Source organism: Brachycentrus maculatus, unplaced genomic scaffold (genome assembly GCF_059751285.1).
Source record: "Brachycentrus maculatus isolate JH-2025_06_01 unplaced genomic scaffold, ASM5975128v1 h1tg000152l, whole genome shotgun sequence".
NCBI lineage: Eukaryota > Metazoa > Arthropoda > Insecta > Trichoptera > Brachycentridae > Brachycentrus > Brachycentrus maculatus.
This window is the reverse complement of record NW_028280905.1, coordinates 1,323,976-1,339,173: the sequence shown is the minus strand read 5'-3', so window position 1 is coordinate 1,339,173 and position 15,198 is coordinate 1,323,976. Positions and strand designations below refer to the sequence as shown.

At 35.1% G+C, this 15,198-nt stretch overlaps 1 protein-coding gene across 2 annotated transcripts in view; it reads right to left on the bottom strand.

Moving 5' to 3' along the window:
* Window positions 1–133: 133 nt before the first annotated feature.
* The window catches only part of sas (stranded at second transmembrane protein), an 83,520-nt gene continuing 68,455 nt past the window's right edge, over window positions 134–15,198 (bottom strand). Inside the window, exons 10-18 of one of the 2 annotated variants that reach the window (XM_088261227.1) lie at window positions 13,914–14,858; window positions 9,010–9,199; window positions 7,944–8,139; window positions 6,726–6,862; window positions 5,959–6,149; window positions 4,924–5,143; window positions 3,998–4,113; window positions 3,183–3,422; window positions 134–2,096 (exon numbers count right to left, since the gene is read on the bottom strand). In XM_088261227.1, the coding sequence (XP_088117353.1) occupies window positions 2,089–2,096; window positions 3,183–3,422; window positions 3,998–4,113; window positions 4,924–5,143; window positions 5,959–6,149; window positions 6,726–6,862; window positions 7,944–8,139; window positions 9,010–9,199; window positions 13,914–14,858 (2,243 nt within the window). In that variant the 3' untranslated portion in view covers window positions 134–2,088. The remainder of the gene's footprint in view (window positions 2,097–3,182; window positions 3,423–3,997; window positions 4,114–4,923; window positions 5,144–5,958; window positions 6,150–6,725; window positions 6,863–7,943; window positions 8,140–9,009; window positions 9,200–13,913; window positions 14,859–15,198) is intronic. The other variant, XM_088261228.1, reaches the window with a different exon arrangement.

Here is a 15,198-nt window from a genome sequence, read left to right as displayed (position 1 = left end):
TCAGTATGCTTTTAATAATTCTTTCACAGTTTAAGCTTCATGTGTACTAATGTACATAATGCAAAATATCACCAAATAATGTATATTTTCAAGTATATTAACTAGTTAAAAAAGGTCATACTTAATTTGTTCCTCAAAAATAATTTGTAACATAATGTGCAAACAAGTTTAAATTCAAAATCATCAAAATAACTCCTTGGCGTACAATATAATATTTAGCAATACACTGCTTATAAGCTGTAAATGGCTTAATTCTGAAAGTATTATGATTAATACGTTATTGGTAACGGTGACAGATAACAGTTATTAAATAACGTGACTCTCCCGTTATTTAACACAGCATATTTTGCAAGAACTAACTCGCCGAAAGAGCTAGCATTTTTTCGTTTTATTTAGATACAATTTACGATAACTATTGAACTGACGGCTTAACTGTTCCAGAAATATTTCAGTAATTAAAAGAGAGAAATCATTTTAACAATATTAATTACATTACAGGAAAAAATAACTGCTTGCTGAAGCCAGTATCCATTGGAGGTTACGAAATGAAGCTTTCACAAATTGTCTGTAGAGGGCAACGCACAAACTATGCAATTAGATTTATGTTTTGTACTGACAATTCCTGGTTGAACTAATTCACCTATAGTTAATTTCACAGTTGGGATATAAAACTGCTAATCTCAATGGATTAACTGCTAAGCCTAGATGATTATCAAAAGGAGCCAGGTTCAAATGCTAAATTCTTCTTCTTTAATGGGGCACTTCATCATATAAACACAGTGTTATCTTCATCATTAACACATGAAGGAAAGGTGATCAGCCCTCTGCTTCAGGTACCAGTCTAGGGGTAATATTGAATAAATATTAGAGTGAAAAAATCACTCATATTTACTTGCCCCCCCCCTAGGAATCGAATCCGGGAACTCCAGCATGGTAGCCTAGCGCACTAACCGCTCCACTATGGAAGCGGGATGCTAAATTGGGCAGTTATTTCATCTCGTGAACGAATTCACATAGGAATTTTTCTTCCTTAATTTGTTAAATGTTTAGCATTAAATAATTTGAATAAATTCAAAGTTTTCTTGTTTTTTTTACTATGCATTATAAAATTAATAATTACAAAAATATATATATTTACAAATTATAATATCCATTGTATCAAGTGTCCCAAAGCCTGTGTTTTTTTTATGAGCAGATTGGAGACCAAAACTAACTGTATTTCTATTTTTTACTAAAAATAGGAATACATGTGTTTATTTGTGAATATTATTGACAGTTTGGAACTTAAGAAATGCGCACGCTGCGACACAACCTCCCAGCTCAACCGCCAGAATGCACTGGCATCGTTGTCGGGTGCTTTTGCATTTCCAACTTGCTTTTGGCAAAGTATACGAAAGTCGATATATCGATTCTCAGCACTCTATCACATAAGGATAAATAGTAATTAACTATAAAAATTATGGTTCAAGAGGGTAGGATACAGAAAGTGATATACAGATAGTGATCGACATAATCTCTTTTGTTTTTCATAGACTTTTTATTGCAAGGTTAAATTTTAACAGGATTTGTGAATGTCCCTAGATCACACAAAAGCCATTATTGTTCAATGTTAAAAATGATAATAAAAACACAGACTTGTGAGGTAATCAATCAAATTGTTTTCTTTAAATAACTACATTTAAAAAAAGTAACTAAGAATATAAAAAAAGATTTTAAATATAATTTTAAATATTTACATATTCAAATAGCATTTAAGATGTACATAATCCAAGTTATGTATCAAATTGAGTTAATTTTTTAACTTTAGTTGAGGTTTTTTAGTAAAAATCATTCATCACATAAAAAAATAAATTCACTCTTTCCGTTAGTTTACAAAATATATAAATATAGTACAAAACTTCACGTAAATAAATATAGCCACAAAGTTTGTAAACGGTTCACTTTTGAGTATTGTCTATAAACATTTCACACTTTCAAAGCAAAACGATTTATTTGCGTTACAGTTTTTCCGAGTAAAGTTCATTTTTGCGTCAACGAGAACACTGCAAGTTCTTGAAACTCGTTGCGCTGAGCGGGCTTTGCCGGATGTCAGAGATCTAGAAAAAGATATTATTATATTAGCGAAATCTTTTACGAAAAAATATCGTAATACTTTTGTTGCTATCAAGATTATCAGGGAGTATCTTTAACTTCTTTTACCAAATCCTCTTAATGATGCGCTGGACACTGCATCGGATTAACACAGTGTTATCTTTAATGACCAGTCCGGGAAAATATTGAATCAATATTTATTTTACCTCCCCTGGGAATTGAACTTGAGACTTCTAGCACTGTAGCCAAGCATGCTAACCACTGTATTACTGAGAAGGGTGAATGATGGGCAGATGGGGCTTGTCAATCAATAAAAAATTACATTCATTATAACAAGTTACAGAATGAATGGTTAAAGACAAATTAGTATATTGATAGAGCTGTAAATTTTTAGAAAGGAAGGATGAATAAGAAGTATGATCAGGTAAGGAGTTGAATGGGAGAAAAGATTATATTATGAACAGTTTCAATAATACATGTTTCGAATGTTGCTTTATCAGAGAAGGGACGTTTTTGTTAACCCGTATTGATCATCCAAATTACACGCAATCCAAAAGACCCCAGTTCATATTTGTATCGAAATCGTAGTACACAGCTTGCAGCAAGTACCAACTCGCTGCAAACTGAGTCATAGGCAGCGCGTCCGTTCCAACGTGCCGTCTGTCTGCGACTGAATCAGCATTCTCTCACTTATTGGATGGGTTGCCATGGCTGGAAATGGGATCAAACGAAAGCCGAGTAGTCTAGTTGTCTCGCTCTCTTGTATGGTATACCACATTTATTAGAGTGAAAGGAAATAACCTGGCGTTAACGGACCAAAAATGTGCTGCATAAATTAATAAATAAATAAAAATAAATTTAAGTACGTAGATCTTACAGTACTGACTGATTGTGCTTTTTATCAAAAACAATTTTATTGAAACATTCAACGATTTGAAATTATAAAAATAAAAATATGGAGTAAGTAGCTCTTATAATACTAAAGTTATGGAATTAAAATTGATGTATGGGGGATTTCAAACCCCCTGTTAGATCCGGCTAGGTTAAGGCTACAGTGGGATAATGTTAAGTTAGTCAGGCGGGTGGGTTACCCATGGTCTCCTGCTGCAGGTCCAGCTTGTAGGTTGGGCTGTCGTAGGGCGGCAGGGGCTGGTGGGGGCGCGCGGGGGCGCCGGGGGTGCAGATGGGCGCGGAGGCGGCGCGGTGGCGGCGCAGCAGCAGCAGCAGCAGCACCAGTGAGCACATAGCGCCCAGGGCCGCCAGGATGGCTACGGCCACCAGCGAGCTGTAGTAGTCCCCGCGGTGACTCGCTGAGCCCTCCAGCAACTTGCCTGGGAAAACAAACAACAATATATTGGCTTGGAAACTAACAGGTAGAAGAAAAAAATGGTCTGCGATGTCGATTCCTAGCTGTTAAACCATCTCTTTGGTGGTCTGCCTTTAAAATATGTAAGTGATTGATAAGTAATTCAATACAAAATACTAAGTAAGAGTTTGGTTGATTCATATGTGTATCAACACACCAAAATGCACACCAAGTCCTACCAAAATTCATTTTTAAATTGAGCCTGCGATATGTGCAATGTAATGCTTAATGAAATAGACATCAATAATGTTTCTTTTAATACGTTTAAGAGAAATATTGTTGATGTCTTTTTGACTAGTTGTTAAAGAAAATTTCTATTATTTGATAAAAACATGTTATGCAAGTTAATTATAAAGTTATACTTTTATGTCCATGACAGTTTATTTTTATTTTTAGATTACTTAAGTGAAAACCTCTAATTGGAATGTCTTTTTTAAATTTTATTATATTATGTTATTTTTTTTAACAGTCTGTTGGTTTTCCAATAAATAAATAAATAAACACGCATTGTAGTGTCCAAAGTCATCAAATATATATTACCTTCTTGAATGGAAGCTTCCTGAGGAGCCGGCTTCCCAGGTTTGGTCATCACATCTTTCACGTTGCTAGTCTTCACTTTACCATTGGTCAGGTACAACTCCAGCCATATTCGATACCTGGAAGATCAGCAAATATTGTCATATAATAATAGTATTTATCAATTTGGCATTAATTTTATGGAATAACATGATTAAAATATTTTTTTAAACTTGAAATGTTTATATTTTCACCTGTTGATGAGAACATCCGTAGTTCTCAAAACAAGTTGTGTTTATATTGATAAACTCAAAAAAGTGGTCTTATACAAGTGTTCTATTTTTATGTTTAAATCCATATAATGAGTCATGTTTTAAAAAGACCAGAATAATTGTTGCCCTGTCCTGAGACTACTAACTGAAAGTGCAGTTAGTTTCTGGATTAGTTAGTGGATTGAATGGAGTATTGTGAATAAAAATACAGCAGATGCTAAGTCACTGATATTGTAGAGTGCAAAAATGATAATTTATGGATAATTTGAAATATTTATCCATATTGTAGACGCAGCCAGACTCCGTTGTTTACTGCTAGTTTAGCTTTCATTGATTATTTACTAGGTAATTCATTTAAATTATAGATAGCAGTTACATTTATTATTTACCTTGATTATTATGTACAAGGCTTATATTATAGATCACTAAGTGAATTTTTGTTTCTTCTAGCTTAAAAAGTGTTTTATTTTAATCTGTGTTGTGAACAGGAGGGATAATTTGCTGGGAAGCCGGAGAAGCTGGAACGAAAGGTCTGTTGACTGTTGTCAACAGACTTTCCGTTCTACTAGAAGAGAGTTTGACATTTTGTGTCCTAGCTTAGTTTATGGTACCAATGTCCTTCTCTAGTTTCATCACTTGGTAAGTGTAGTGGTATTCTTATTGAGTGAGTTGTATTACCGTGTGCCGGGGATGAGTCCCGTGATGTTGGCCATAGGAGGAACGTTCCGGGCCGACACTGCAAAGGTGCTGGAGTCGGAGCGCGCGGCCTCGGCTCGCCACACGGCCCTCCAGACGCGCACGTAGCGCTCCGCCGGCAGGGGCACTCCCGTCCAGCGGAGCACCAGGCCCCATGCCGTCACCTCTGACACCTCCAGGGAGACCGCCCAGTCGTACATGTCTGCAATGTGTATTAACACATGAACTTACAAATACACAAGAATATTACCAAATCTAAGCCAAAGATACTTTGGCTGTCTCCATTAATTAAAAGAGGTAGGCAGTGTGAATGGGAATCTGCAAGCATTTATCCTGATTTGTGCAATATTAGAATGTTGTTGATTTTTCACATTAGGGAACCACATAGTACTGTTGTCTTTCTGAGTCTCTGTTAGGAATTTGTTTCAAGGTGTGTGTTAGGGTTGGTTTTCGATTGTTGGTTAGGAATGTGTTTGGTTTGTCAGAAAAATTTTGTTGCATGTGTAAGGAATCATGTATAAGGTGATAGAATGCGGGTAGAAATGATTGAGCAGTAAATGAGAGGACTGAACCTTTTCTCCAAATGCTGTGACATGGCTTTGTGTCTGTCTGCTGTGCTGGTCAGGGTTTTGTAGGCGTCTGTATACCAGCCACCAACTGGTTAGAACTTAGATGTAGTTGACTAACAGAACTAACTACTTACTAAAACTTGGGAACTTCTAGAACTCTGTGATGGTTATCCTAATTTGTATTTTTTTAATTGTCTGTGATAGTGGTATTGAAAGCTATTAAATGTAAGTTCATAAATGGGACAAAATATTTGCATATGGGTCTGACAGAAAGCCTAAAGCTTCCATATCAAATTCGGGAATGTAGATAGGAGCATCTGATACATCCTTACATACACTCTTATCTACACTGACTTCAAAAGATCTAGTCACCCATACCCTCTGGTTAAATAGACGTTTATGATGAATATAATATTAAATAGTAATTTAGTATAAATTCAGTTTTTACCTGTAAGTTGCGGGGTGTTAAGTCTCACCATGAGCGGACTCTGCAGCTCCGTATGCTGTCCGAGGAAGGGAATGAAAAAGATGCCCACTTCATACGAGGTGTTGGGTTTGAGTCCTTCTAGCTGGTACGATGTCACGGCACGGTGGATGAGAGGAGTACCAGAGAACACTTTGCCATCAATCTCACGGTATCTACAATTCATAAATGAGTAGTACTCTAAGTATTGAGCCATTCTAACTGCTTTAAGTTATTTATTTTACTACAAATAAAATTATGAAGTTGAAAAAAAGTACAATTGGCAGGAATCGAACCTGCAATACCAGTTTCACAAGCGTCTATCCAACGACGCTACAGCAACTGTTTTATAGGTAATGCATTTTAATTAACATCTAACCATTTATTATAATGAACACATTTCAGATGGGTACATTTTACGCCTGTGGACCGCTGGTGACGAGATATGATAATTACGTACATATAGTTAATATCTTAGCAAAGAGATTGGTATATAATATTCAAATAAAACCATTGGATAATTCCGTCCTTAAGCATCAATCGACCAAACAGGTAGAAATACCTTTTCCGTCCTAAGTGTGTCCATTTGACTGTATATTTTTTATTTACAAGACGCAGCAAAATGTAAGGATATATCCAAGTTTTTGAATTTTGATTAATATGATAGTCAATCACGAATTGAATGGCAAGTATTACACCCGGTATATACTCAGATTTCGTCTATGTTGAGATATCAATCAAAAATTAATTACCTCAGTTGGACTCCGTCGATGTAAAGCAGTTCATCTTGTGTGAAGGGTCTCCATGTGATCTGGGCTGAAGAAGAGTTGACTTGACCCACTGACAGGTTGGGCTCTATGGGGATCACAGGTGGCATCGTTGCTTCCTCCTACACAAGATCAAACAATTTTTAAAAGCACCATCACCTTCATGTAATGTAGAGTCTGAATTCTTCTACTTTTAGTATAAAATCAAGAAAATCAACCAAAAAGTCAGAGTTTCTACTCTACTCTAACCCTTATCCGCACTCAATGGTGCATAGGGCACTGCATCATATTGACGCAATGTTATCTTGATCGTTAATTATATGAAGGCAAGGTGCAATCACTTCTGCGCTTCACGGACCAGTCAAGAGTAATATTAACCGGATCCACGCAGCTCGCATAAGCGTATGTGTTTTAACAAGACATGCCCCATACGCGGCTGACATAAGCGTTTGTGTTTTCACTTTGCTCCAAGTTTCGAACCTCAGTTCAACTTGGAGGGATTTTTTCATGGTGTGGAACTTTGGATAAAATAATACGTCAATCCTCGGCCTTATGACATCTGTTGAAATATCTGACTAATAATTTGTAACATCACAAGGATAAATAAAACAACAGATCCCTGATTTTTCTTGCGGTCGGTAATTAGTCCGCGCCATAATCATGCCCTATATCTGTCTCACTCTCGACGCTACGCATCGCCAGTGGGTAAGAGTGACACACGATGCGTGCTTTGATTTATTTATGTTACGATCTAATTTGTTTATATTACGATATATTTCAAGAATAATGTGACACGAGTGTATTATAGAGTACCAAAAAGGCACAATGAATCCCATTGAACGTTTTTGTTTAGGAAAATAAATCGTTTCATAACTAAGTACATGATAAAAGTAATCATTTAAAAAACGGCGAAATACAGCCGCGCACGAGCGTCTCTTAGGAACAAAGTTAACGCGTTTAAAAGGTTAAATAAATATTAGAGTGTAAATTCACTAATATTTATTCTCACCCCCCCTGGGAATCGAACCTGGGACCTCCAGAACGGTAGCTAAACACCCTGACCAGAGTTTCTAGCTTGATTGAAAAAATATTATGAGTTGAAATATTCATAGCTTGCAACAAGGTCTTTAACAATTTTAGCATACATATAGCACTGAAACGGTTAATAACCAATAATAATTGCACTAAAAAGTAGATAATAACCTCGAGAGGCAGCGTCTTCACAGTGTAGATGAGACTGCGAGGCACGTACGGCAGCTGCCTAAGCAGCAGCGCGGCTTGCAGGCGGTACAGGGTGTCGGGCTCCAGGCCCCCGAGCTGGAACTCCAGCTGCGGAGTGGCCAGCAGGTCTCCCGGGGGAGCAAACTCCTGCAGGCGCCAGGAAGAGGGATCCGGGTTACTGGAAATATTATGTAAACAATCATGAAAACTGTGTAGTTAAAAATTCAGTGTCAGAAAATGGGATAAAATTTGGATGACAATTAAAATTTCATAATCACAATATTGTTTAATAGACTATGGAATGTTTTTTTTCCTTCTAGCTAGTACCCGGCGCGTTGCTACTACGGAAGAAATAATTCTAGAAATACCTTTTTAATCTTTGAAAAAGTTAAATTAGGAATTATATTATTTTCTGTCCGATGATGAATAAAGTTATTGAAATTAATTGATATAAAAAGGGAAAGTATACCATAAATGATATTTATGTAATTTATTATCAAATTTTGTAGTCTAATTTGCTAATTTCTACGTGTTGCACTGGTAGATCTACAAAGTGATAAACGTTTAGGAAGAGAAATAAATTAACGAAGTACTTTTTTTTTAAATAAGAGCTTGGGATAAATAATTTCATTTATCATTCATTTCATTGGGATTTGATTTCACTCATATTGATCGGCATCGATGATAATAATATACGATATACTGCGAATGAACGGTATGACAGCCCATAAAATAATCTATAATCTTCGCTCAAATAAAAACAACAATTCGACAAAGTTTTATTGCAATTGGATGAACGGTATGGCAGTGCATAAAATATGAAAAAACCAAAAATTATTTCATATAAATGATTTGTTTGGGTGATGTACTAGATTTTTCATGTATTACTTCCAGTAATGCATGAAAAATCTAGTACATCGTAAACAATAACTAAGGTTTTTTGTTTATTTAAGACTTTTTTAAGACAGTTTCATTTCATTTATCATGATAATCCCAACTACAGCAGACAGCTACGAAGACTGCTACTGAAAACAAAATGATCCCATACCTGGAGTCTGTGAACCGCAACTGCACCCTCCCCTGGAGGCCGACCATGACTGAGGGGAGGCTGAAGACGAGGCGGAGGGAGGTGGGTGAGGAGGCCTCCAGCGCCACCACCTGCAGCGCGCCCTCGCCGGCCCCCACCCCCGCGCCCCCGCCACCCTGAATAGGGGGAGGCGGCGGGAGACCACCGATACCTACACATCATCATTCACACTCATTACTACAAGGTTATTGGATTTAATAAAGTTTAGTGATAGGAGAAAGCTATTTGATTTGATTAACTTATACAAAATTTTAAACAATATTTTAGACTGTCCTTGCAAACGATAAATATTTATGCCCCAACCAGGAACACGACAAACTGTCAAATATTTTACTGTATAACAGCCAGACAGTGTCTGAATTTAATACTCCAAATTCACCGAATGCAAAACCTCGACAATTATTTTGCAGACTATACCGATATCTGGAACATGCCACTTGCTAACTTACAGCAAGAATAATTACAATTCTTCAGGCTGATGTATAATTTGTTGTCTAATATGTTCATCCTCGTTTAATATACTTAAAAGAGATTATTATTTCATACAACAATTATTACATGTATTATGTTTATAATGTACAAATTGGCTACAGCTGTAATTAAAGAAATTTAAAAAAAAAATACATTTATTTGGCTCCATCTTGAATGGGTCAAACTCCACATATAAAAGGATATTTATGATTCCCTTGGATTTATAAAAATAAGAAATGTCATGTTATTTATAGAATAAAATAACAACTTTGTAGTTTTTTCAACATTTATTTTATTTGACCAGCGACCGGGTTTAATCGTAATCGACATCACCATTTCGTTTGTCCATTTTGCCATACCCTGCATCATAAGTCTGATGATGTCGGTTACGACGAAACCCGGTCGTTGATCAAATAAAATTGATGTGGAAAAACATAATTGTCATTTTATTCTATAAAATGCAGTTCTTAAATCATGTTATTTATGGTTTCTGCATTCACTTTGTGGTAAAACATAAAACAATTGTTTTTTACCACTTGAGTATGATATTGTTGCTACTAGTTTTAGTAGCTACAGATTCTTCCATCTACGGGTTTGAATATAAACTATATTCAAACCCGTAGATGGCAGCATCAGTAGATTCCGAAGCAATGTCTGAAGCCGCATCCAATTGTTATTATTGGATTATTCTCAGTTACAGCAATTCCCATTTTAAAATGACTTTATTTCTAGTAAATTGACCATTATACATAGGTAATTTAGCCAAGTGTAATAATTTATATATATATATATATATATATATATATATATATATATATATATATATATATATATATATATATATATATATATATATATATATATATATATATATATATATATATATATATATATATATATATATATATATATATATATATATATATATATATATATATATATATATATATATATATATATATATATATATATATATATACACCGAAAAATGTCACTAGTTAATCTCATGAAAATATGGTGAGTCGCTTTTGAGTCGAGTTTTGTGTTCATGAAAAGAAGGACCCAGAATTCATGCAGAAGAATTCCATTCCGGTTTTGATAAATCCGGCACCACACATATTTTAAAATGAAGATTTTGCAGTCCATGAGTGCCCCAGATGATTTCACCCGCATTCCACATGATATTATATGTAACGGATTAGTTTTCACATTTTCACCATTGTCCAACATTGACATAAACCTCCTTAACCAGATCCACGCGGCTCGCATAACCATATGTGTTTTAACAAAACATGCCCCATACGCGGCTGACATAAGCGTATGTGTTTTTACATCGCTCCAAGTTTCCAACCTCAGTTCAACTTGGAGGGATTTTTTCATGGTGTGGAACTTTGGATACAATAATACGTCAATCCTCGGCCTTATGACATCTGTTGAAATATCTGACTAATAATTTGTAACATCACAAGGATAAATAAAAGAACAGATCCCTGATTTTTCTTGCGGTCAGTAATTAGTCCGCGCCATAATCATGCCCTATATCTGTCTCACTCTCGACGCTACGCATCGCCAGTGGGTAAGAGTGACACACGATGCGTGCTTTGATTTATTTATGTTACGATCTAATTTGTTTATATTACGATATATTTCGAGAATAATGTGACACACGTGTATTATAGAGTACCAAAAAGGCACAATGAATCCCATTGAACGTTTTTGTTTAGGAAAATAAATCGTTTCTTAACTAAATACATGATAAAAGTAATCATTTAAAAAACGGCAAAATACCGCCGCGCACGGGCGTCTCTTAGGAACAAAGTTAACGCGGTTAAAAGGTTAATAATATACAGGCGTAAAACAGATTAAATTTACATCTGAAGACAATTCTTTTAACATTGGCCAAAATAACAAAGGTGCCCGCTCAACTGGGCTTCTTTCAAATGCCTTTGTACATATTTATATATCGTATAGAGTAAATCCGTTTTAAATTTATGTCACTTATTTTTCAAAGCTCTTATGATAATATTATTAAATAATCATGCTATGATAGTTTTCATGCGTTTATAACATTTTTTATATGGTTAAATGCGCTTTCTTAGGACCTAAAACAGCTTACCTTTTAAGGAATATAAAAAAAAATTGAGATACAATACATATATTCCTTTGAATAAAACAATTTTATTTAAACAATATAACATTAAAAAAAAATAATAATAATATATATATATATATATATATATATATATATATATATATATATATATATATATATATATATATATATATATATATATATATATATATATATATATATATATATATATATATATATATATATATATGCCTTCACTTCATATAACCATTATCTGCACCCAATGGTGCATAGGGTACTGCCGCTTGCAGCTCGCCATGCAACCTTATTACAGTATCTCTCATTTATTGACCATCTCTGTCACACATATACCTCACACTTTTGTATTGAGAGTCATCTGAATTTTCTTTTCTTCAAATACTCACACTTTTGTATTTAGTCTGTATATTTTTTTTCTTCCGACCCTCATCTGCGACCCAAACAGTGAAAATCACTCATATTTATCTTGACCATTCTGGGAATCGAACCCAAGTCCTCCAGCACGGTACCTAAACACACTACCCACTACACTACGGAAGCGTACACAATATGATCTAACAAAAAAAATACACACATATCAACTGTTCCCAGTCGAAAGGTTAAAAGTTACAAGTAGCTACTTTCGCTAACTTTATTGAGCTGTTGAGCATGTTGTATATTACTTTATAGCCAAGACTTCGCTCAATCAAATTACTATAAAATAGTGTAGCGATATGACTACTCAACAAAGTTATAACGTTTTAAATGTGACCCTTATAAGTACCTACTTGTCACTCAAACCCTTTTAGCTGAAAAAAAAATCTTTCATTTATTTTACAATGGCAATACTAGTTTCACATTTGAGCATCTATGCAACTACGTCACAGCGCCTGAACCTATAGATAATGCATTTTTATTTATTTCTTACTATTTAAAATAACAATTTATAATAAATTATTTATTGTAACTGCAGGCCGATGGTAGAATGCCATATTGAATTGTTGGGTAATATATCAAAAATTAAACACGGTTATTGGATTGAATTCTACTTTTATTTACATATATATGATAATATGTGATGTGTTTCCTCTTATTAAGATATTATTAAACATGATTATGTCTTAATAAGACAAAACGCGTCACATATTATCATATATATATTTATATATATAAATAAAAGTAGAATACAATCCAATAACCGTGTTCAATTTTGGATATATTATATTACCCAACAATATATTATATATTTAATAAACTATGGTTTTTTTACTAATAACTCATAGCAAAATAGACTAGATAATTTAGACTAAATAATTGATCAAATCTACAAAAAGCATTACTGCTACTATAATACAAAGCAGCAATAGAATTCGCATGTAAAGCAAACAATTATGGATACAATTGCTGAAATAAACATAGTTTCGTCTGGTTCCGTGTTTGTCAAATGTTTGTCAGTTATGTTCACACCGAGTGTTGCCGACCAGTACCAAGTACAATGTAGAGGAAATATATGTACAAAATGTATGTTTCACTCTCTCCACCAAGATAAATTGATACGTTGAGTATTTCAACCAAGATACCCGGAAAATTATACTTAAAGGCATTTTATATATACAGCCAAATTATAAATTGAAAAGTTAACTACATGACGTAAAAAGATAGGTTTTGAAAGCAAATATTGTATATAAATCTTAAAGTAAATTAGTTTGCCAAATGTTTGTCCCCTGAGAGATTGCTTTTAAAATATATTATAGATGTCTCTGTAATAGAATTGATGAGTGCTATATATTTCACAAAAATCTAGATAGATGTCACTTTAAACTCGTATGTGAATGGGCACTTGGATATTGAATATACACAGGCTCCAAAATCAAGTGTTTTGCCCAAAACATCCATATTCCCTTCCCATATTGCCTCTTTTAGACATCTATATTGTTTGTACTATTTTAACACAAAGTGAAATTTATGTAGGAATTTTCATGCAATCTTCTTCTGTATTATGATGATTTCTAGCTTTCATACACGACATCTATGTATGAATGGTAGATTTTTATACAAAATAATAAAAATTATTCAATTTAAGATTTATATCATATCTGTTTCCAACTTCACAATCTTTGATTTGGGTAAAATATCTGAACTCTTCAAATAATATCAAACCATATTCGAGTCCTCAAATGGTATAATTGGACTTTTAACCTGCGTATAATCATTTACTACAAAGCACCAAAGTATCCTCGCTCACTAATAATTCCACCGCACCAATTGTTCCCAAATAACTGACCTGAAGGTATCTGATTGGAAGAATTATTTCCCTCAGGTGACGGTTGTTGGTTTGGTGGGTGATTGGGTCTCTGTTGGGTCGCGTACGGTACATAAGGTCCAGCGCTACCGTCGGCCTGTTGGATGTGTTGTAACAAGTGCTCTATGTGAATCGGCGATCCGTCCGTGTACACGTGAATAGTTTCCGGACCCGGGTTGCCTCCGGAAAGACCGTTGTGGTACAATCCGGCACCAGGATGACCCAGTTGCGGATTGTTGACGTTCGGATTCCCGTTAATATTGGCATGGTGTAGAATGTTCAAAAGATCTTGGTGGTTTTTGGTAGCGGACGGATTAAAAAAGCCAGGACCGGGACCATTAGGATTGAAGGGAACGCGAATCGGGTTTCCGGACAAATACGGATCATTGATCGGATATTCATCACGATCCGCGTGTTGCGGTTTCGGTTTTTGGAAATCTGTATCATTCGGACTGACAATATTCGTCTTATCTTTCGATTTGTCGAGTATCGGGTTTTGGAAATGGTCGTAGTTATCTTCGGTGCCGGGTTCGAAAGGATAGGGCTTTTCTTTATGTTTTTTAATGAAAGGGAATGGACCGAGATCGTTGGCGGGCGGCTGAGGTTTATGGTTAGGGTCGGCGAAAGGTCCCGGATAATGGTAATGCTTCATCTCGCTCTTGTCCGATTTTCCGGGAGAGTGCGGCACGAAGTAGGGGCTCATGTGGCCGTTGACGTCGTCGGGCATCTTATCAGACTTTGAATCTTTTTTACCGTCATCGGGATCAAAGCCGAAATCTTTCTCGATATTCTTGTGTAAATCGGGCGGAGGTGTAACAAAAAGTGGTGTGGAAAGTAAATTATTTTTGTCTGTTTCATTTTGTCTGTATAAATTGTTCAATCTGTCTTTGTCACGGTCTGTTTTGTCAGTATTTGGCTGCAGTTTACCTGGAAATTTTAACAGAAACACATTCATTTACTCATTTAGGGTTCAATTAAATTTGATATGATATATATTATACAATATCACTTTATTTTAAACATGTGTGCTACCTGCACACTAAGATAAGGTGTATTCTGAAATTAAAGAGATGCCCATACACAATCTCTCTAAGATTCACATTCTCAAGATAGGTCATTCTCTTAGATAGAAGGAATGTGTGAGGTGTTCTTTGTCCACTTAAAAGTTTGATTAATTAATAGCTGAAGGGCAAATTTTAGCAGGGATACGTAATAACAGATGTAAAAGGGTTGCAGCAATATTGAGTGTCTTATCTGGCACTGGCCA